At 37.5% G+C, this 21,769-nt stretch overlaps 1 protein-coding gene across 1 annotated transcript in view; it reads left to right on the forward strand.

The window, feature by feature from the left end:
- Window positions 1-2,292, forward strand: part of LOC136249536 (uncharacterized) — a 35,881-nt gene extending 33,589 nt beyond the window's left edge. Inside the window, exons 18-19 of the mRNA XM_066041578.1 lie at window positions 1,476-1,711; window positions 2,041-2,292. Coding sequence (XP_065897650.1) covers window positions 1,476-1,711; window positions 2,041-2,212 — 408 coding nt within the window. The 3' untranslated portion in view covers window positions 2,213-2,292. The remainder of the gene's footprint in view (window positions 1-1,475; window positions 1,712-2,040) is intronic.
- The last annotated feature ends 19,477 nt before the right edge of the window (window positions 2,293-21,769 follow it).

Below are 21,769 nucleotides of genomic sequence, written 5' to 3' on the forward strand. Positions count from 1 at the left end.
TGAAGGCATGTACTTTTGGGCTTAACCAATACTGCCAAGATGCTGGGATGGAGTTTTGAAGCTGGTTTTTGGGTGAATTTTTTTGGCTAGGAACACCCAAATTTCCATGATCCCTAATATACAGTACTACCGTACAACACACTTATGTGGTATAGAGAAAGAAATGGGACACAAAAGAACAACTAAGGTAAATCCATGTTGTATGCATTGTAGCTGCTGCAGTTGGCAAAAAGGCTGAAGCCTTCATCAGCCAAGTTATGCTTGGCTTAAGCCTTCAGTGAGTTTACAGTCAGAGGAAAACTCAGATAAATAAAAAGGTTAAAATTTCATAGAAACTTGTTGAAGTGGATAGAGTTGCTCTGACGGTATTTTTGGGACTTGATTATGGCTAACCAATACTGCCAAGTTTACATGAAGGAAAAGTGAGGCGACAGGAAAGCTTCATGATCTCTACTATATTGTACTTTGCATGGGAGGATCAAAGTGATGTCGCATACCGTTTTGCCCATACAGTACTAATTAGCTACATAACTGTACCGTATGAGTCATACAGAACAGTTATTCGGCTAATTGGGCAAATACATTTATGTGCTTAGTTGGGCAAATACAACGCACTTACAGTGCAGTTATGTGGAGAATTTATTTAAGGAATGTTATGAAAACAACACACTGTAAATCGCTAAAACTAGCCAAAGTAATCCTACCAGTTTGTTCTATGGATTGTACAGACACATATTGATCATCTGGTCACGAAACTACTAACACGACTCCTCTAAGCCAGCACAATTGATCACGTACATGACATTGTAAATCGCTAAAACTAGCCAAACTAATCCTATTTGTTCATTCTACAACTAGAAATAGATTATATAAACGCTTACTGATATCCTCATTACTGAAAATCGTAGTGGTTTGAGTACTATAGAAAATTGCTCCGAGCCAGACGACTAGGAAGTACAATGTAACACTTAAAGCACTGCCTATGCTTGTGTGTACGAAAAATACAGCACTCGGGGGGTGTCTCAAGGCAAATACAGCACTCGGCTTTGCCTCGTGCTGTATTGGCCTCTTGACATGCCCCCTCGTGCTGTATTTTCCGTACACATGCACGGCAGTGTTTTAACTATAACATACCGTACTGTAAAATTGTTGCAAAGAAAAATCCTGTTGGATTACAATCCAAGCACATGTTGCCAATTCAGAGGCCTATCCCATAACCATTGAATGATAGTGTCAATTGGACACCATTGAGTTGACTTTGATGTGTCCTTGATTCTAATATCAATACAGTGGAATTTCTCTTAAAGACACAAGTATGGGCATTTTCATAATTATAACGAATATTTGTAAGAGACATCATAACACAATGGCACTCTACAAGCAGCATGCAAGTACTGCCATTCTAGTAATGTACTGTATGTTTTAATATTCCTATTATAGTTGCTACTGTGGTCACAATCCTTTCTTTTCTACAGTTTGCTTTGCTTTTCTGTGCTGCTGTCTTCTTATTAATAACATCAAGAGTCCACCCATATGATAAATGGAGAGTTAATTTAGTGGAGTGGTTGATGCTATTGGATCTTATTCTAATTACTGCATACTTTGCTAACAGCACACAACCACATGCTGTTGATGGAAGTTCCTTTGGAACATTTTTGTTTGTTCTTCCCTACACTTTCTTACTAGTGTACTTGGTGGTAAAATGCTTCAGGTTAGTTTACATGCATGTGTATATATAGTACATCAATGAACGACTGTTTAATTCTGTACTATAGTATGGATAGTGCCTCTCATACAGTGAGTAACACTGAAGAGCTATATATAAGAAAAACTTCTGCTTTTTTTACAAATGGTTGCATAAAAAATTCTTTCTTGAAAATTACAGGTTCAATATTTTATGTAATAAATCCTTTGTCTTTCCTTTACTATGTTTCTGCAAAAAGTTTACCAATCTAGACACTGTCCTTTTATATATTTCTATATAGTACATAATTTAAATGCATGCACTTTATCGTAATTATTATTGCGTCTTTTACTCAGGAAAACAAAGCTATATGGAGCATTTAGAAGAAGGGCAGATACTATTGCTGTGACTGTCAGTACCTCTCTGGGTAATAGTATTATGTTGACAGTCTCTGATAGTCCAGGAGATGTTATTACTGATCACTCTTATGTTGACTTCCGTGATGAGCTACAAGTTTTGACTGATTAAGATTGAAATCTTTTGCTTGCCATTGTGTGGTTGTATCACTTACGTATGTACGGTGACCATAAATAACTTAAAATTGCAAATGCTATTATTGATCACGGCATCAAATGTAGGCACAAGAATTGTCTCCGATGATCTAGCTTAACCCATGCATTATGTTGCAATGCAAAGCAGTTTAAAGCTATGGGTGGATTGTCTCCATTCTATTTCCGTAATATATAGTGCAATAAAAACTATTAATGAAGTAGGGTTTCAGTGATAAAAAAGTAGTGTAACAAAATGTATACGAATGATAGCAGCTGGGAAAGTAGGGATTTTCCTATATAATTATAATTTATTTTGTAATAGCTACCATCATTATTATCTTGTTTCAAACACTTTATTGCTGGAACCCTACTTCATTTCTAATAATTTTTTAATTGTGCTAGTTTGTTATAGCTATAATATACACATGTGGCTAGCTGTGACTACTTTATTAGAGTATCTTGATCTCAATGCTTATATTGAGTGAACTAGGTCCTTGAGGGATAGTTGTTGTCTATTGTGTGTATAGCTCACTCAATATGTCTGGGGTGTGCTTGTTTTGTGTTGTTTTCTATACAGCAAAACTGCAGCTGATTGTATGGTTGGCATGCTCTAAGCCGAAGGGTAGAGCGGTGTGTTCTGATTGTTTTAATCACGTAGTCATGCAATTGTTTTATAAGTATCTACTTCTTTGTACACTCCCTTGTTTAAAATTACATTTTGTTTCTATGAAAATATAAAATTAATTTTTGCTTACACTTGTTTGTTTACTTTTTTTGTAACATACTTTATGACTACCCATACTGCATCAGGGGAACCGGCCAGCAACTTAACGTGTGCCTATAGAGAAGTAATAAAATTATTATTGTTACTACTAATAGTAGCTAAAAGTGATGCTGTCATTCCAGAGTAGAGGCAGAAGAGAAGTCATATGGGAAATAAAAGCTAGCTGCATTGCCAATGTGTGTAAACAGTACATGTGTAAATATGTAAGCAACAACAAAGAACTATTATTAATTTGTAGTGATACATAGATCCCATACTGTATACATATGTACGTATCTGCAAGTAAAGCAGGAATGGATAGAGCCATGATGGTAATGACAGTGACAACAGTATGGCCAAGATGACAGTGACATCACATACTTGTTACACACATTCAACCATTACTGACCCAATTCAATAATCAGTAGTACATTCTAAATTACCACATGTGACACATTTTTTGAGTAGTACACTGACTCCCTTTGGCTGACATCATCTTTGATGACAATACAAATAGAACAATACTGAACATACAAAGTAACTCAGTAGTGGACAGATTATGAGCTGTTTTCACTCCAGGCCACTGCTATGACATGTAGTGCTACTTATCACATGTATAATTCCAATAAGTGCACATATATATGTGTGCATGTGATGTGTAATTGCAATTGGTGACACTGACTCACTCAACTGATAGGTTACTGTTTAACTGCAGCCCTACCCACATTAATGTCTTAAACTTCATTTTATACAAGATCAAGATACTTTAATAGGACTTTCAAATTAAAAAGCTTTGATGCAACATACGATCATTGCATGCGATTACAATGACCTTCCATTATTCAGCCACTGATTAATCATTATCCAATTGCAAATGGTAGAAGTGACTGTTCTATTGAAGTACTGTGCATTTCATTAGAGTAATTGAACAGTGCTTTGTATGCTGAATTTATAGCGATATGTTCTAGTCTGAAAAATCTCAGGGTGGTTGGGATAAGTGGTGTTAGAAAATTAGCTAGGAATTTTTAGTGCTGACAAGAAAACAATGTTGTAGAATATAATTTTTTGTCTCGTTACATATTGTTGGTGTTGGAGAAGGAATCTGTTAAAATAGGTGAAACACTGCTATAGTATCTGACCCAACAAGCAGCATGCCATTGTACCATCTCAATATTTTGTTGTCCTTCTGTAAATACTCTACTGATCCATACTCTAAGAGTGCTTTCACTAGACTGGTATAAGCTGCACATTTACCTTCTGCAAAACATCTGTAAAGACTGCATTTATTTTGGATCTTAGCTACTTTAATAATCATAGTGATGATGTGAAATGACATTTAGACAAAGAGAATTATCCAAATATGGACACAATGTAAACACTTGTGATATAAATTTAAAATAGATGATATAGTCTACTACAGGTATGCATTACATATTTGGAGGTGTTAAAAGTATTCAAATATGTCAGCTTAGCATATCATAGTGATAGGGCATTTGCCCCAAATGCCCCATGCTGGACACAGTCAGCTATTAAGCAGTCACTAACTGCTATATATGGTATATATTCTGTTCTTCTGTAATCAAGGTTGAGTTTCAAGTCAGTGTTTACGCTGTAGCTATGCAGCAATATATAGTTATCAATAATTCCCTCACACCATGCATTACTGACTGGAATAATATTTTTACTGAATGAAATAATCAAAAATAATCAAATGCTCCACTCTAGATGAATTCTCGTATCAAGGACATTTAAGTTTTTTTATAATCTAGTGTATACAATCATTTAATTGACAATGTATTGTGTTTATTATTTGGGGTTGTGTAGTTGCCCACCCTTGTGTTGTATCAGCCACATGGCATGTAATTAAACCCAAATTTAAATCCGACAAGTCAGAATACTAACCCTGTGATAAACTGAAATCAAGAGTAAATAATGCTCTTCCATTATTTACTCTTGCTGAAATCACTCTCAGATTCAATTTTCAGAGGGTCTAATTATCAAAAATTTCCTGGGGGGGGGCATTCCCTAGATCCCCATAGGTGGTTCCTATAACTACCTAAATCAGTTACAGGGTCCTCACATTGGTAATTTGCCCCAGGCCCCTAAATTCTTTTGGCAGCCCTGGCAGTGTCAACAATTAGTCTACCACCCTATTCCCTTAACTTAACTTCAGAGATTACATGTAGTACCACATTGTAGATAGGGATGCGGCGATTATGCTGGCATAATTTCGGGCATAATAGGTATGTGTGGGAATCAGGAATTATGCTAGCATTCTGAGGTGATTATAAAGCTTTAACAGTAGGAAAATATGCATATTGCACAATTCCGTTAAAAAAATCGAGGTACTCTAATAGAGCAGTCAGAAACTCTAATAGAACAGTCCAGGGGCGGCGGAACCGGGTAGGAAGGGTAGGCAAATGCCTACCCAACTTTTATTGGTAACTATTGAGCCATGTTCCAAGTCCATAGAAAGCAGTCTGGTTGCTCTGATTTTTTCACTCGAGATACTCTAATAGAACAGTCACCGATACCCTAATAGAGCAGTCAGTGACTATTCATTCCATTAGACTATATTAGCTATGCATTATTTTATAGATGTGAAATTGTCTCCAGATTCAATCGCAGAAAGCAATTTTTCAAAAAATTTCTGGAGCTGGCCTAAGCATGTTGCAAATGCTGGTTGTGATTGCACAACTATGATGCTGGTGATGGTCATAGAAGTATGATCTTACAGTTGCCTACCCAACATGTAGACGCTTCCTCCGCCCCTGCAGTCACTGAATATTTACTGTAATAAAGCAGTCATACTGAAACAAAATACTCTAATAAAACAACCAACTAAAGAATGCAAGAATATTTGGAACTTAAACATCAATGAAAATGGTCTGATACAGCAATTAACTGGCATTATTAGCCAAGTATAGTGGCATAATTTTGGGAATAATGGGCAATTCTCAAAAGCATAATAGGTAATTTTTTGAGCACTGCTCAAAAGCATAATGCTCAATTTTTGGAGCATAATAGCCTCATGCCTAATTGTAGAACACTTCAACAACATAGCTACAATTTGGCTTAGGGCATGCAGGACATTCATGTGTTGCTCAGCTAGTTGACATATATATGATTAGCTATAAATCATACTTCTCAAGTTGACATTGCATTCATTGATTTTAGAAAAGCACCTGATAACTACATAAACTTTCTCACTATGGAACTCAAGGTATACGTAAACTCATAGACTATAGGTAAAGATTTGGTTGACTCAGTGAGCACAACATGTTGATAATCACCCAAGTTTGGTACAAGTTCAATCAGGAGTTCTCCAATGAACTGTTCTGGGACCACTGATGTTTCTGTTAGCTCTATTCAGCTATGGTATTTTACTTCAGTTATGACTTTTTGCAGATGATTGAATATTATATCAAACTGCAAAAGATCAACTGCCACTACAACATGACCTTAACTTTACAGTGCGGAAGTGGACTCAAACTTGGAAGGCTGACATATATATACCTCCACCCTTTACAACAAATTCACCTGAAATCAAACTCAAACTGTCGCCTAGTACCTTCATGTATAGTAAGCACTTCTAAAATAATTGATTTAGCAGGTTAGCCATTTACAGCTTTCTAAGACTTCACAACCTCCTACAATGGCCTAATGGTAAAATTCACTACTGTCACACTGAGAGGTAATTGTTTGCTACTACGTAGTTATGTGTATACATCAAACTGTATAGCTAGCTAGCTAGCTATATAGTTGCTCAGAGTGGCTTCCACTTTTTAATTCAGTGGTATGTATCTGAACTTGTTTGTGCCTCTTCCCTTGCCAGTTCCTGGATCTGCCCTGCATGACCTTTGTGTTAGGGTGACCATGACTGCTCTAGCTACTAGGGTATCTTGAGCTTGAATTGCATAGTAAACTTTCTGCCAATTGCAAATACATACCACCCGCTAAGAAATTTTTAAACACTGTAGACTCTACCTCTGAAATTGAGTGTGAGAGACTGATTTTAGCTATGTTTAATATAACTGAATATTTTCCTGGTAGCTTAGCTATTAGCCAGGGTGACTGCTAGATCCGAGGCTAGATCTCTATTAGAGAATTTAGAGTATGACACTATCCGAGCACAAGTTTATCATTATTGATTCCCTGGCCAACGTGGCCTGGGGGCCTAACAAAATGGACCCCAGGGCAAATTCCACCGGCTGTTGCTCGGAGTTTCTGCATATATATCTGACTTGGCGAACTGCGGTTATCTCGGGGGGTTGGCTGTCCCACCACAGCAGCCGCGCAGGCACGGAGATCTGGGCCCACGCGCCCGCCTCAAAATTCCTATGCCAGTAGTTAGAAACTTAGCTTACATGCGTAGTTATTTCCCGATTCGAAACGCGGTTTCCCGGCTCAGTTCCGCGAAGTAGAACGGTCATCAATCAGCGAGGAACCAACATCCAGGGTAAGATACACAGCATTAATAGTAGTATATAGCTATTACTGATTGTGATCAACTGCCACTTCTATAGCTACACTCGATTCTACGTTACTAGTATATAGCTAACTGATCCTTCATGTGCCAAACTGATACTCCGGTATGATCAAATGTAAGTTAAATTTTTTATTTTAAGTAATTAATTACTTAATTAATTAATTTGTGACTGAATTTGACAAAACCCGGCTTCGACGCACAAAGCTTCGTTAGGAGATATGGCGATTTTAAGTAATCATTGTGTAATAACTTCCCATGCAGTGCCTACAGCTGTGCAAACAAAATTTGCACCATGTATGCATCTATTTACTAGCTATCACTGAGTGAGTGTATACATTTCTGATACCCAAAATTAGCCCTGTTTTGGGCAGCTTTTCTCGAGCGGGTAATAATACCACAGGTGGTAGTAATAGGGTGGGAGGGTGGGGGGCGGTAGTAATAGGGTGGGTGGGCTTAATCTAGGGGTATAAAATGAAGCAAGGAGACGATTGGAATCCAGAGGCCAAGTTTGGGCTCTTCATGGCCCTCAAATCACTCCAAATTGACTGAGAACACTATTGGCGAGCTCTCTGTGAAGTCCCAGCTCACTACACACCATTATCACAAAGCCATGGCCATTCAATGGCACCAATCTTCCACTCGTGGCTTTGACAGGGTCGGAAGAAAGCTGCCACAGAAACCAGACTTGCCAGTCCTGAAGGAAGTACAGTGTGGAATATGATAGTGTATTAGGCCAGCAATCCATTTCTGGTAAAAACGTAAGTTTGATTTTGTGTGTGTGGAAGCCTTGTCATGTGAAATCCAGTCACATTTATTTATTACGGTTTTACAGCACAAGTGCTGAAGGTCTGTAGGACACCTGGTCCTACAGCCTGTTCAAAGTTGTTACAGAAAGTGTGTTTGAAAAGGTGGAGAAAGGAGAAAAAAAAAATCCATGACTGGACTTTTTTATTATTAGTTTTTTTTTATTAGTAGTACCTTACAGTGACCAGCACTGAAGGTCTGACAGCAACATGTGCTGCAGCCTTTGGATTACCAAGAACTGGAGACTAGGCAGCCTCGAACCTGCAGCCATCCGATTAACGCTCGAACGTTTACAGGAGTCTGCCAGGCGGTCAGGATGTTTTCTCCTTGTCAATTTCATGTATATGTATCCAAGGAACTCGAGAGAGTGACTTATTATCAGTGTTGGGAGTAATGCATTACTTATGTAACGCGTTATGTAATATTATTACTTTTGTGGTAACAAAGTAATATAACGAAATACGCTATGAAAAAAGGTAATATAACACAAGCTACTTTACTTACAAATGTAACGCGTTACCTAAGTAATATAGTTACTGTAACGAGTCTAATATTACGTAATATTATTACTACAAGTAACGAAGTTACTAATCTCGTTAGTTATCCTCTGAGTAACGCCTAGCCACACTGAATGAAGCTTATTCACCAACTTACCAAAATTTGCATATTGTCCAACAACACAATCATGTCACGTGATAAGGTGATAGTTTCACACGTGACAGCTTAAGGCTGTGGACACAAAGTAATATAATATGTAATATTATTACAGTTACTTTATTTTATGGGTAATATGTAACTGTAACTAAATAGTTCAGTTGCAAGTAATATGTAATATGTAACTAGTTACTTTTACAAAGTAACTTGCCCAACACTGCTTATTATCTCAAAGTACCCCATGTGGAACCATAGATATAATAGTATATAATATATAATCAAAAACAGCCAAGCTGTAAAAAAAGGAGTGCAGCCCTTGAAAAGGCTATGATGAAAAAAGATGTGAAATCCAAGGTGGCGGCCAAGAAATGGCTGTGATGGTAGGTTAATGGTAAAAATTTTAATAACGACAATTCAGGTGAATTTTGTGCCAAGACCAAGCGGCACCAAATTCACCTGAATTGTTGTTATTAAAATTTTTACCATTAACCTACCATGACAGCCATTTCTTGGCCGCCACCTTGGATTTCACATCTTTTTTCATCATAGCCTTTTCAAGGGCCGCAGTCCTTTTTTACAGCTTGGCTGTTTTTGATTATATTTCACTTCTTTTTGTATTTGTATACCCCAAAGCTGGCCTATGGCCAGCTTTGGGGCTTTTTAACCTATATATTGTTCTTTACCACAGGAAAAAGAAAAAGATGAAGCAGATTTTATAAATACTTTAACTCATTCTGATTTTATCAGTAAATGTACAAATTATATATATAATGCATATATCAAGAGTTCATTATATGTGACTGGATTTTGGAAAAACGATCCAAATCGCACATTGGAAGTTTCGAGATAAACGGTTTTAAAGAATTGAAGCCAGCATAACTCTCCAAGGATAGCAAGCACGCGTATGAAATTTACACAAAAGATGCATCAATCTGTTACCTTTCAAGCCACTTCCAGTACTTGTAGCTGCTTGTACAGTTTCCCGCCAAATAAGATAGAAAATCTGAGCAGTTTGACGAGCGAAGTAGTATCACGAGTGCTCACAAAGGGGTGGAGGCTGGGGGGTGGAGGCTGGGGGGTGGAGGCTGGGGGGTGGAGGCTGGGGGGTGGAGGCTGGGGGGTGGCGGGGAGGGCAAAAGATAGGCCTCAAAATGGAGGCAGACCACGATTGGAGTCCAGACACGAGATTACAGGGCTGTGCTGGCTCCTTAGTGGCTGATATGTAGCAAAATCTACAGAGAACACGTCTGGCCAACATTATAAGGCTGTCCACCAGTAAACCACTGATTCTTGCCAAGCCAGGTCCTTCACAAGGCATGAAACCGCCATTTGGGCACTCCACACCACCCAGAAAAGACGTCTATTAAAACCAGCCTCGTGTAGTTTGAGTAGTGCTGAGGGTCAAAACTTGTAGTAAGATAGTGTAGCTATCCACTGGTGGTGTTAGTTTGATTTTGCCTGATGTGCGATTTGGTTCGGTTCTGTAAAATCTGGTCACAATATTATGAACTCTTGCATATATTTATTACATGTCAATTAATCCTCACAGGATAATTTACAGCTGATCTCTCTACCGGGTGACTTGAAATGTAGCTGAACTCTCTACAGGGTGATCTGCTTGTACGTAGATGAACTCTTTACAGGATTCTCTCTACAGAGTGACTTGACTCTAGCTGAACTCTCTGCAGGGTTATCTGTTTGTAGTTGAATTCTCTACAGGGTGATTTGTTTGCAGCTGAACTCTCTACATGGTGGTTGCTTTGTAGCTGAACTCTCTAAAAGGTGACTTCTTATAGCTGAACTCTCTACAGGGTGATCTTTTCATAGCTGAACTCTCTACAGGATAATTTGTTTGCAGCTGAACTCTCTACATGATGATTTCTTTGTAGCTGAACTCTCTACAGGGTGATTTGTTTGCAGCTGAAATCTCTACAGGTGATTTGTTTGTAGCTGAACTCTCTACAAGGTGATACTTCTAGGTGATCTCTCTACAGGATGACTTGTTTCTAACTGAACTCTCAACAGAGTGATCTGTTCATAACTGAATCTTCTACTGGGTGATTTGTTTGCAGCTGAACTCTCTACATGGTGGTTTCTTTGTAGCTGAACTCTCTACAAGGTAACTTCTTCTAGCTGATCTTTCTACAGGGTGATTTGTTTGTAGTTGGATTCTCTACAGGGTGATTTATTTGCAGCTGAACTCTCTACAAGGTGACTTCTTCTAGCTGAACTCTCTATAGAGTGATTGATTTTTTTTTGCAGCTGAACTCTCTACATGGTGGTTGCTTTGTAGCTGAACTCTCTAAAAGGTGACTTCTTCTAGCTGAACTCTCTAGGGTGATCTTTTCATAGCTGAACTCTCTACAGGATGATTTGTTTGCAGTTGAACTCTCTACATGATGATTTCTTTGTAGCTGAACTTTCTACAGGGTGATTTGTTTGTAGCTGAACTCCCTACAAGGTAACTTCTTCTAGCTAATCTTTCTACAGGGTGTTTGTTTGCAGCTGAACTCTCTACATGGTAGTTTCTTTGTAGCTGAACTCTCTACTATGTGACTTCTTCTAGCTGAACTCTCTACAGGGTGACTTGTTTCTAGCTGAACCCTCTACAGGTGATTTGTTTGCAGCTGAACTCTCTACATGGTGGTTTCTTTGTAGCTGAACTCTCTAAAAGGTAACTTCTTCTAGCTGATCTTTCTACAGGGTGATTTGTTTGTAGCTGAATTCTCTACAAGGTGATTTATTTGCAGCTGAACTCTCTACAAGGTGACTTCTTCTAGCTGAACTCTCTACAGAGTGATTGATTTTTTTGCAGCTGAACTCTCTACATGGTGGTTTCTTTGTTACTGAACTCTCTACAGGGTGGTCTGTTCGTAGCTGAACTCTCTACAAGGTAACTTCTTCTAGCTGATCTTTCTACAGGGTGATTTGTTCGTAGCTGAATTCTCTACAAGGTGATTTATTTGCAGCTGAACTCTCTACAAGGTGACTTCTTCTAGCTGAACTCTCTACAGAGTGATTGATTTTTTTGCAGCTGAACTCTCTACATGGTGATTTCTTTGTAACTGAACTCTCTACAGGGTGATCTGTTCGTAGCTGAACTCTCTACAAGGTAACTTCTTCTAGCTGATCTTTCTACAGGGCATATTTGTTTGTAGCTGAGTTTTCTACAGGGTGATTTGTTTGCAGCTGAACTCTCTACATGACAGTTTCTTTGTAGCTGAACTCTCTACAATGTGACTTCTTCTAGCTGAACTCTCTACAGGGTGACTTGTTTCTAGCTGATCTCTCTACAGGGTGGCTTGTTTCTAGCTGAACTCTCTACAGATGATTTGTTTGCAGCTGAACTCTCTACATGGTAGTTTCTTTGTAGCTGAACTCTCTACAATGTGACTTCTTCTAGCTGATCTCTCTACAAGATGACTTGTTTCTAACTGAAGTCTCTACAGTGTGGTCTGTTCATAGCGGAACTTTCTACTGGGTGATTTGTTTGCAGCCGAACTCTTTGCATGATTGTTTCTTTGTAACTGAACTCTCTACAAGGTAACTTCTTCTAGCTGATCTCTCTACAGGGCAATTTGTTTGAGCTGAACTCTCTACATGATGATTTCTTTGTAGCTGAACTCTCTATTAGGTACCTTCTTCTGGCTGATCTGACTACAGGGTGACTTGTTTGTAGCTGAATTCCCTACAGACTAACTTGCAATGTAATATAATTGAGTAAATTATAAATGCAGCTGAATACTTTATTAGGGTGACTGTCCTATTAGAGTATCTCGATCTCGCATTTGTTACACGTAGTTGTCTTTCGAATCATAACTCAGTGGTTTGTAATCCGATTCTTCTGTACTACTACAAGGACTTTCTATGATGATTATTCCAGCTACATACTGATTTTCAGCTCGTTGCTCTAAACGGTTTGCCTGGTAGACACGAAAACTAATAGTTTTTTTAATCATAAAAATTGATCGCGTGATTTTGACACAGGTCGGGTTTTGTGTCATATCTCCGTGATCTTTATCCCGATTCCTTTCAAACCACAAAAAGGCATTCCTACGATGGTTGCTCCATCTACATATCAATTATCAACTGATTCCTCAAAGGAGTTTACCCTGTAGGCGTGACAGACCTTTGACCTTATTTTACGCAAATAATCAGTCATAACTCCGTGAATGTTCATCGGATTCCTACCAAAGTTGGTACAGGGATCCGCCTTAATGAGCCCTTTAAGTGTGCCAAATGTCAGCCCGATCCGAATACGCATTCGTGTTTTATAGCGGATTTTGCGAAGTGTGCGAAATGAAGAAGAAGTAGCAGAAGAAGAAAAATAAACGAAATTTTGTTCGCTCGTATCTCGGAAATGGCTGGAGCGATTTTCTTCAAATTTGGTGTGTAGACTCCCCTAGCTGGCCGGCACGTCTGTAGCAAATTTGGTTCCAATCGGATAAGGGATCACATAGCTACATAGGTGTGAAAATTGCGTTTTCTTTCTTCCTGTTAATATACTCACGGGTGGCACGCCGGCTTCTTGGGCCGCACGACAAACTACCGTGTGTCTTGATCTATGCGTAGTATACAATATCTATGGTGGAACCAAATGGGTATTACTTTATTTATTATGGCATTACAGCACAAGTGCTGAAGGTCTGTAGGACACCTGGTCTTACAGCCTGTTCAAAAGTTGTTACAGAAAGTGTGTTTGAAAAGGTGGAAAAAATCCATGATTGGACCTAGGCAGCAGCCATCCGATTATGTTGCATGGTGGTAGCTATACACTAGCTCAGGACTATTTATTATTTATTTATTTTATTTCATTGCTTTACAGATACACAGCAAAATTACAAGGATGGTAGGTACAATAATAAGACAGTATGATTGGAAAGGTGATCTGAAGGACAAATGACAATCAATGCCAGATGCCTATAAAACTAACTACTTATACTTAACTTAATTACCAAAAGCCTATGAAACTAGTTATTACAATAAATGATAGTTACAAAGGTTGGGGAGCTTTGCACAATTACAACAAGGACATGCGAAATGGAAAGTACATTTATTATTTGAATTAAAATTACTTAAAAAATGTTCCCATAAATAGCTCTTTAACTGTTGCTTAATTGTGTTGAAGGAGAGGGTAAGGTCAATTACTGGCAGAGAATTCCATAATCTGGGAAGTCTATAAAAATAAGAATTGGCACATATTGAATTACTTAAAATCTTGTGATGTAGTTTGATATTTGATGATCTGGTATTAGAATTATTGAAGGTTACATAATTGGAGATGTTAAAACTAGGAGTAGGATACTTTAATGATCTGATGAAAAATAGAATGTCTAGTAATTCAAATGTGTACATTAAGGGGGTAATAGTTTGAGATCCATAAGTCTTTCCTTGTAATCCGAAGTAAAATCGTTTAAAATAAATTTGGTGGCACATCGCTGAATTCTTTCCAACATTGAAATATCCTTAATGAGATTGGGCCGCCACAAAGGAGAGCAATACAATAAGGTTGATCTGACTAAGGTTAAATAAAGAGTTCTTTTGGATTGGATTGATATAGTGTTTTTGAATGTTCGCCGTATCAGACCAATTCATTTATAAGCCTTAGCTGTAATGGCTTCGTAATGGGATTGCCAAGTTAAGTTTGTTGTAAATATGATGCCAAGATCTTTGTGTTGAGGTACTTTAGATAGTTCAAAATTATCAAGATTGTAAACAGTGATAGCTGAAGTTGATGATGGTAAGCACTGTAGGACAACACATTTGTTAACTTTGAAAGAAAGAAGGTTCTCTGTACTCCACTTATATAATAGGTTCAAGTCATGTTGGAGATGAGTGGAGTCCATATGAGTTCTTATAGGTAGATAACACTTGAGGTCATCAGCAAACTTGAATATAGTTGAATGTACTACGACATGAGATAAGTCATTTATATAGATTAAAAATAGTAACGGTCCTAGTATACTGCCCTGTGGAACACCAGACTTAACAGGTAGGACATTGGAGAGGCAGCCATTAACAGACACACATTGGTAACGAGAAGTCAAATATGAACGAAACCAAGACCATAAATTGCCGGTGATCCCATTAAACCATAGCTTTGATAACAATTTATTGTGTGGGACACTGTCAAAAGCTTTAGAAAAGTCTAAATAAATACAGTCCTTTTGTGCTTTAGAGGAGCAAAGATCATTAAAATACAGCAGTAATTGTTGTAACGTGGACTTGTTTCTACAAAATCCAAACTGACGATGTGATATTAAGTCTGAATAAACTTCCATTATTTTATTATAAACTATCCGTTCGAGGACCTTTGAGATATTACTTAATAGTGAAATTGGTCGATAATTATTAACACTGGATTTGTCACCAGCTTTGAACACTGGTATAATTGTGTGGTGCTTCCACTGTGAAGGCACCTCACCGTTTCTTAGAGACAAGGAAAAAAAGAAATGTAATGGTTGAGCCCGAGAAGCAGCACAATTCTTTAATACAGAAGGGCCAATATTATCTGCACCAGATGCTTTGTTCATCTGGAGGGCATTTAGCACTTCAAATACTTCATTCGGATTGATTGATATATCAATTATTAAGCTATTTAGCTCAGGCAACATGGGTAAGTCAGAAGTACTATCTGTAAGCACGGAGAAAAAGTAGTTGTTGAACATATCTGCTTTTTCTTTGTCAGTCTCCACTGAGATGGAGTTGTATTTCAGGACTGTAGGCAATGATCTCGATTTAGACAGACTCTTGATATAGTGAAATATTTAGGGTCTTTATACTTGGGAAAAATTGTCTAATAAACTTTGCTCGTAATTAGATTTAACAGTTTGTAACTCCGATTGTAAGTTATCTTCTGCACAGATCAAGCGATTAAGGGCAGGTATAGAAAAGCGTCGTCTTAACTTTCGTCATAGTGTTCGGAGACACTTAATTTGGTGTCTTATATGGGCGTTAAACCATTTAGGATATTGAGAGGATCTCAACCTAACTTTTGGAATAAATTGATCCATCCCTGTAATAATTAGTTGCTTGATGAAGGTCCATGCTTCGTTGACATCAGTACAGTTATAATAACTAGTAAGGTCACAGCTTAGGAGAAATTGACAAAAGCCATCATAGTCTGCCTTTGAAAAATCATATACATAATTCGATGGTTGCCGATCGGAATGAGTAAAGTTAAATGACATTTTTTAAGGTTATTAAATAATGATCAGATATTGTGTTATCCATATAAACAGAGAATGAATTGATGGCATCATTACAGTTGGTAAATACAAGGTCGAGTACGTTGCCATGGATATGTGTGGGGCAGTCAATTATCTGCAACAAATTGGACTGGAATACTAAATCACACAGTTGGGATGAAAAACTAGTTGACGCAGTTAAAGTGGCCCAGTTTACATCTGGGACATTAAAATCCCCCATTATGACAAGTGGCTTGGGATCAGCAGTAAGTTTCTCAAGATATGTTATTAGGTTTTGTCTATGACTAGTAGTAGTATTTGGAGGGTTATATAGTAAGCAAATTCGAATTGGATTGTTTAGGCCAACATGTACAAGGATTAGTTCTAAGTTCACAGGACAGTCTGCAAGTTGGCTGGGAACAGAATTCCTGATAGCTAGTAGTACTCCTCCACCTCTAGTGTTTCTGTCTGAACGGTATATTGTAAAGCCAGCAGGAAGAATTTCATTGTCTGCTATCGTAGAATTCAACCACGTTTCAGTTATTCCTATAGTATTGTAGTGAGAAGTGTAGACAAAGTTTTGAAATGTTGTCAACTTATTTGCAAGGCTTCTATAATTATGCAAACACAAATATAGATCTTTTTTTGGTCAATTAGAATTATCCGCAGAATCACTGTCCACGGACATAGTCGGTGGACTAGCATTGTCTGTAGAATCACTGTCCACAGACATAGTCGGTGGGCTAGCATTGTCCGTAGAATCACTGTCCACAGACATAGTCGGTGGACTAGCATTTGCAAGGTGGAAGACTGAATTGGAGATATACCCATGTTTCTTACCCTTAACGTAAATAGAACCCGACCTGATTTTGACATCAGCTTTGTTGACACCAGACTGCAATAGTGACCACCTTTCTTTAAGTAACAACGCTTCCTTTTGCTTTTCATCTGGGGTCATGTCAGGTTTGATGGAAACTGACTTGTCCTGGTTGGCACCCAGGTTTGAAAGGACTGAAATCACATCAACAGCTCGATTAAGTTTTAATAAAAGTGGACGAGAACGATACTGCTCTTTGTTGTATTTGGCAGTCCCTGACTGAGTTGGGATTGATGTCATTGTTAATCTTTGATAAAACAGAAACAGACTTGTCTATGTCATGTTTCATTCTGTCTGGCCGACTGGTTCCATTTGGGCACTCACTAACTCCATATACGACCAAGTTAAATTTATGGTCAGCTGGTTGCACTGTTGTGGTAGCAGTGTTTGGAGGTTGGCTAGCAGGATTTGTGGACATGCGTACAGGTAATTGTACAGCAGAATGTACATTAACAGGTTTCACCGGTGTAAGGGAATTGATTTTGTCAGTGAGCTCGGTGATAACTTGTTTGAGATTAGTTATTTCTGAGTTTTGCTTAGACAAAGTGCAATGAACACAAAAATAAGGTAAGTCTGACTCACCAACTTGCTTGAATTGATGTTTGGTTAGGCTTGCACATTGCCGGTGAATGAACTTCTGACAGTCGCCATCACAGAAAATAGATTCTTGCCCAGGTTCGAAAGCTCGTTCACAGATAGGACAGGATGAGTTGAGATTTTTAGTTCTTTTCGATGTAACAGTGCCATCCGAGGTATCATCTTGAGAGGTCACGGGGATAGGTCTCTTTTTACCTCTCCCCATTCTCGTGTTGTGATCAACCAGAACTCTCGTGCCTTGGAATAATCGTCTAGGTATTGATTTTAAATCACAATAGCGTACAAAACGGAGGAAATAGAGTAGGAAAAATCCACGAAAAATCACGCAGCGAATCCCACAATCACGTGGATTACTTTTATGGCCATACCTGTCTAAAACAAGTTAGCATTCTGCCATGCTGAGCTCTAGTGGTCTCTTCCTTGCACCATTAGTGATGATTTAGCGAAATACCTATGCTCATAGCTAGTATCTGAGAAATTATTTAATAGCTATGGCATTTTATTTATTTATTTATTAATATTGTTGTACATTGAACAATTTCATCATCAATGCAACCATCTTTTAGTTATAATCGTCAACCATCTTTTAGTTATTCATTATGGTTACCCAAAGTAAATGTTGAAGCTATATAAGTGAGCACAATGACAAGTAGTGATTGTATGTAGCTTTCTTTTCATATAGATCTAGGATGGCAATTAAGAGTATCAAATGCTTGTCAGGACCAAGTGATATGTTTGAATACAAGAAAACATTAATTCATCATATAGCTAATGGCAATTGGCAAGAAAAATAGCTAATTGGTAATAATGACAAGGGCAGCAAAAGTGCATGTCAGTGATATAAATATATTATAATTATTGTGATGATGATTACAAATATAGTGAGAGTAATATACAAGACAAAAGATGCAGCTGAAGGTCAGCTGTTATCCTGTACCAGCCGCCAAAGAATTAATGTTAGAGTAGTTGCTTAACTATTAATTAATACTGAACTTCAATTGTAGAGTTCTGAAAATTGAATTATGGGGAAGCTTGGAACATTTATTACATGGACATAAGTAATGGAAAGTACAAGGTGGAGTTGTTGGCCTATGTTGTAGTCCACAGGTGTACGTTTTCACTACTTTCCATGTTAAAAAGTAAAGTTTAGAATTGTTCTACAAGGTGAGAAGTGGTTGGAACCGAAGTGGCTTAGCGCTAGGTTGTTCATTGGGCAAGTTATTTTAAACATCAGCTTGAAACTTCAGAGTTATATAGGCATATAATGAAGGTGTGTTATTTCACGAAACTTTGTATGCTAAAGTAAAGCATCACAGGCCATCACAACAGCTTTTTAGGCGTAGATTAAAAAAGTTGTACACTAGCAAAGTTTTGGGCCATCCTAAAGTGGCTCATTAAGTGCGTGGGTTGAAACAAATTGTTTTGTGCAGCTGGACTTAATCAGTTCAGCACCACCTTAAATTTTTCTTCTTCAAAGTTCTCCCATGCATAGATATTTAGTGAGACTTGACATGATATTATATTTTATGCTGTGATATGATTACAGAGGTTCTAATAGTTCTTGAACGACAAAAATTTATAAAGTGGAAGTCACATGCAGTGATCATTATAAGATAAACAGTTTGATTAGTTGAAATCTTGTGTACATGACTTTGCTTGTTTTTCTTTTTTTTTGTCATACAAGAATAGAACCTCTATATATAGCTAGAAATTATATTGTGATAGAGTGCATGTGCCCTTCCTAGTACAATGTGAACTTGTAAGATGGTGTCTCCTACACAAGTCTGTCTTTATATATACATAATTGTGGTGTAATTGTGTGCTTGTAATTGCTTACACACTGTAACTGGTGCCACATGTGTTGTTGTGTAATTCTTCAGAGTTGAAGTTTCATCCTTTGTGATTTTACTGTGGTGATTGATAGTGTCTAATAATCTACATACCACTTGCATGGCTGTTACACTATGTATATGCAAAGCGAAAAACAGAAAACCACCTAAACTAAAACAAAAATAACCGATTTTGTAATTGCTTGCAGGTTATTGGATTTCTAAATAGTAGTTAATGGATTTATAATTGGATTTCTCAGATTGTATACAAGAGTCCCACATTGTTGGTCATTGTATAACTCAAACTGATTTCTTCTAAACCACTAAAAGGCCTTTGTATGAAGTTTACTCTACCTATAAACCAATTTTAAGCTTGGTGGTTTGCTTGCCAACTAATCATTTTTTTTACAAAACTCAGTTACACTGCTGGTTTTCATGGTGTATCTTTTTCATGATCAATTTCTTTCGAACCATCAAAGCCATTCCTACAATGGTTACTCCATCTACAAATTGGTATTCATTAAGCAGTGTTTACCCTTTATGACAAAAGTTCGATTGTTTATAACACAAATAATCAGTCATAACTCCAAGAATGTTCATCACGTTTTGCACAAAAATTGGTATTGGTATTAGAACCCCTTATAGAGTGTACCAGATTTCAGCTTGAACAGATACCGCATTGACAGTTTTTGCATAGTGTGCAAAAGGAAAATGATACAAAACTTTGGTTGTTTAGATCTCAGAGAATGGCTAGAGTGCGATTTCCTTCAATTTGGTACATGGACTTCCCTTCCTGCGTATGTGTGGTATGTGCATTATTGTTCTTCCTGTCAATATACTCACAGTGTGATGCACTGGCTTCATTGGCCACACGACACACTGTGTATCTGATACAGTTTATAACCCAGGTATGCTACAGTAACTAGTTGATGTAACTTTGTCAAATCATGCATGTCAATTTCTGTAAATAATGGATCCATCTTTTTGTTACAAGTTTGCACTTATTATCATGACATCATTTATAATAGTCTAACCAGCTTTATCTACAAACTCCTGAATTAACTTTAATGACACAAGCTGCACTATCATACATCCTCTTTATATTTTATAGCCCAGCAGAAGATGTTTTTACAACTGACGATCATGTGTTCCATGTTATTGGTTGAGCCACTTGTATTTGCAGTAACTTGTCCATCCAGTACCTGTGATGTTACCATTAATTCTATTGCAAAATCTGTAGCAGAACAAGTGATTGAATCTCGAAGGAATGCATCATTCACCATTTGTATTGATCAAGGAACATATAATGCTACTAATAGGACTAGTCTAAACTTTCACAGTTTTTCAAATGTTGTTCTTCAAAAACATCCATCTGCTAATGGAACTGCAATAATAAAATGTCCACAATATAGCGATGATGATTTCAATGGACTTGGTTTTGTGAATGCCAAGAACATTACGATTTGTGGCTTTTCATTTGCTGGATGTGGTCCTAAGACTGTCAGCCTGTTCTTTCAAAGCTCACAGAATGTACAAATCTTTCACTCAACTTTTCATCGCAACAAAAACAGTGGTGTTGGGATACACAATGGAAAAAACTTTGTACTCATCAATTGTACTTTCAGTGGAAATGTTGGACTGCAGCAAGATAATGCATCATATTTAGTGGAATTCTTGTCATATAGATTTGGAGGTGCTGGCTTGGGTATTTCTTTACAAAACATTTCTGATTCAGCCATAACAGTGCAAAATTGCACATTTCAAAACAACGTTGCATACAAGAGAATAAACAATACGGTCAATGATAGTCGAACCTACCAGTATCTACCATTTGAAAGTGGTGCAGCTGTTTACATTCGTATGAAAAATGTTGCATGTTATTCATTGAAATTTGTTGATTGCCAATTTTATAACAATACTGCTCTTCACCAAGGTGGAGCTATAGCAATATTTGTATTGGATTCAAGAGACAATTTTATAGAAATCAACCATTGTAAGTTCATTGACAACAAGGCCATTGGTTATTTTTTACTTAATCAAGAATATGATGCTTTAAGTGGCTATGAAGCTTTAGATAGATTCATCATGAAAACTAACATAAATTTCAGTGTTGATAATCTTGAGGGATTTGTTGCTAATGCAAGATATGTTTCTACAAATGTAATAACAGAAACAGGTGGTATTGCTGGATCCTTACTGATGGCATTGTATGGAAACTCTGAGTTCAACAAGTTGTATATCAGAAACTCCATCTTTAAGAGGAATTTGGCATTTGGGGCAGCTGGAATTGGATTTTTTGTCAGAGGAAATTTGTACAGTTTAAACAGTGGTTTA

This window comes from Dysidea avara, chromosome 3 (genome assembly GCF_963678975.1).
Source record: "Dysidea avara chromosome 3, odDysAvar1.4, whole genome shotgun sequence".
NCBI lineage: Eukaryota > Metazoa > Porifera > Demospongiae > Dictyoceratida > Dysideidae > Dysidea > Dysidea avara.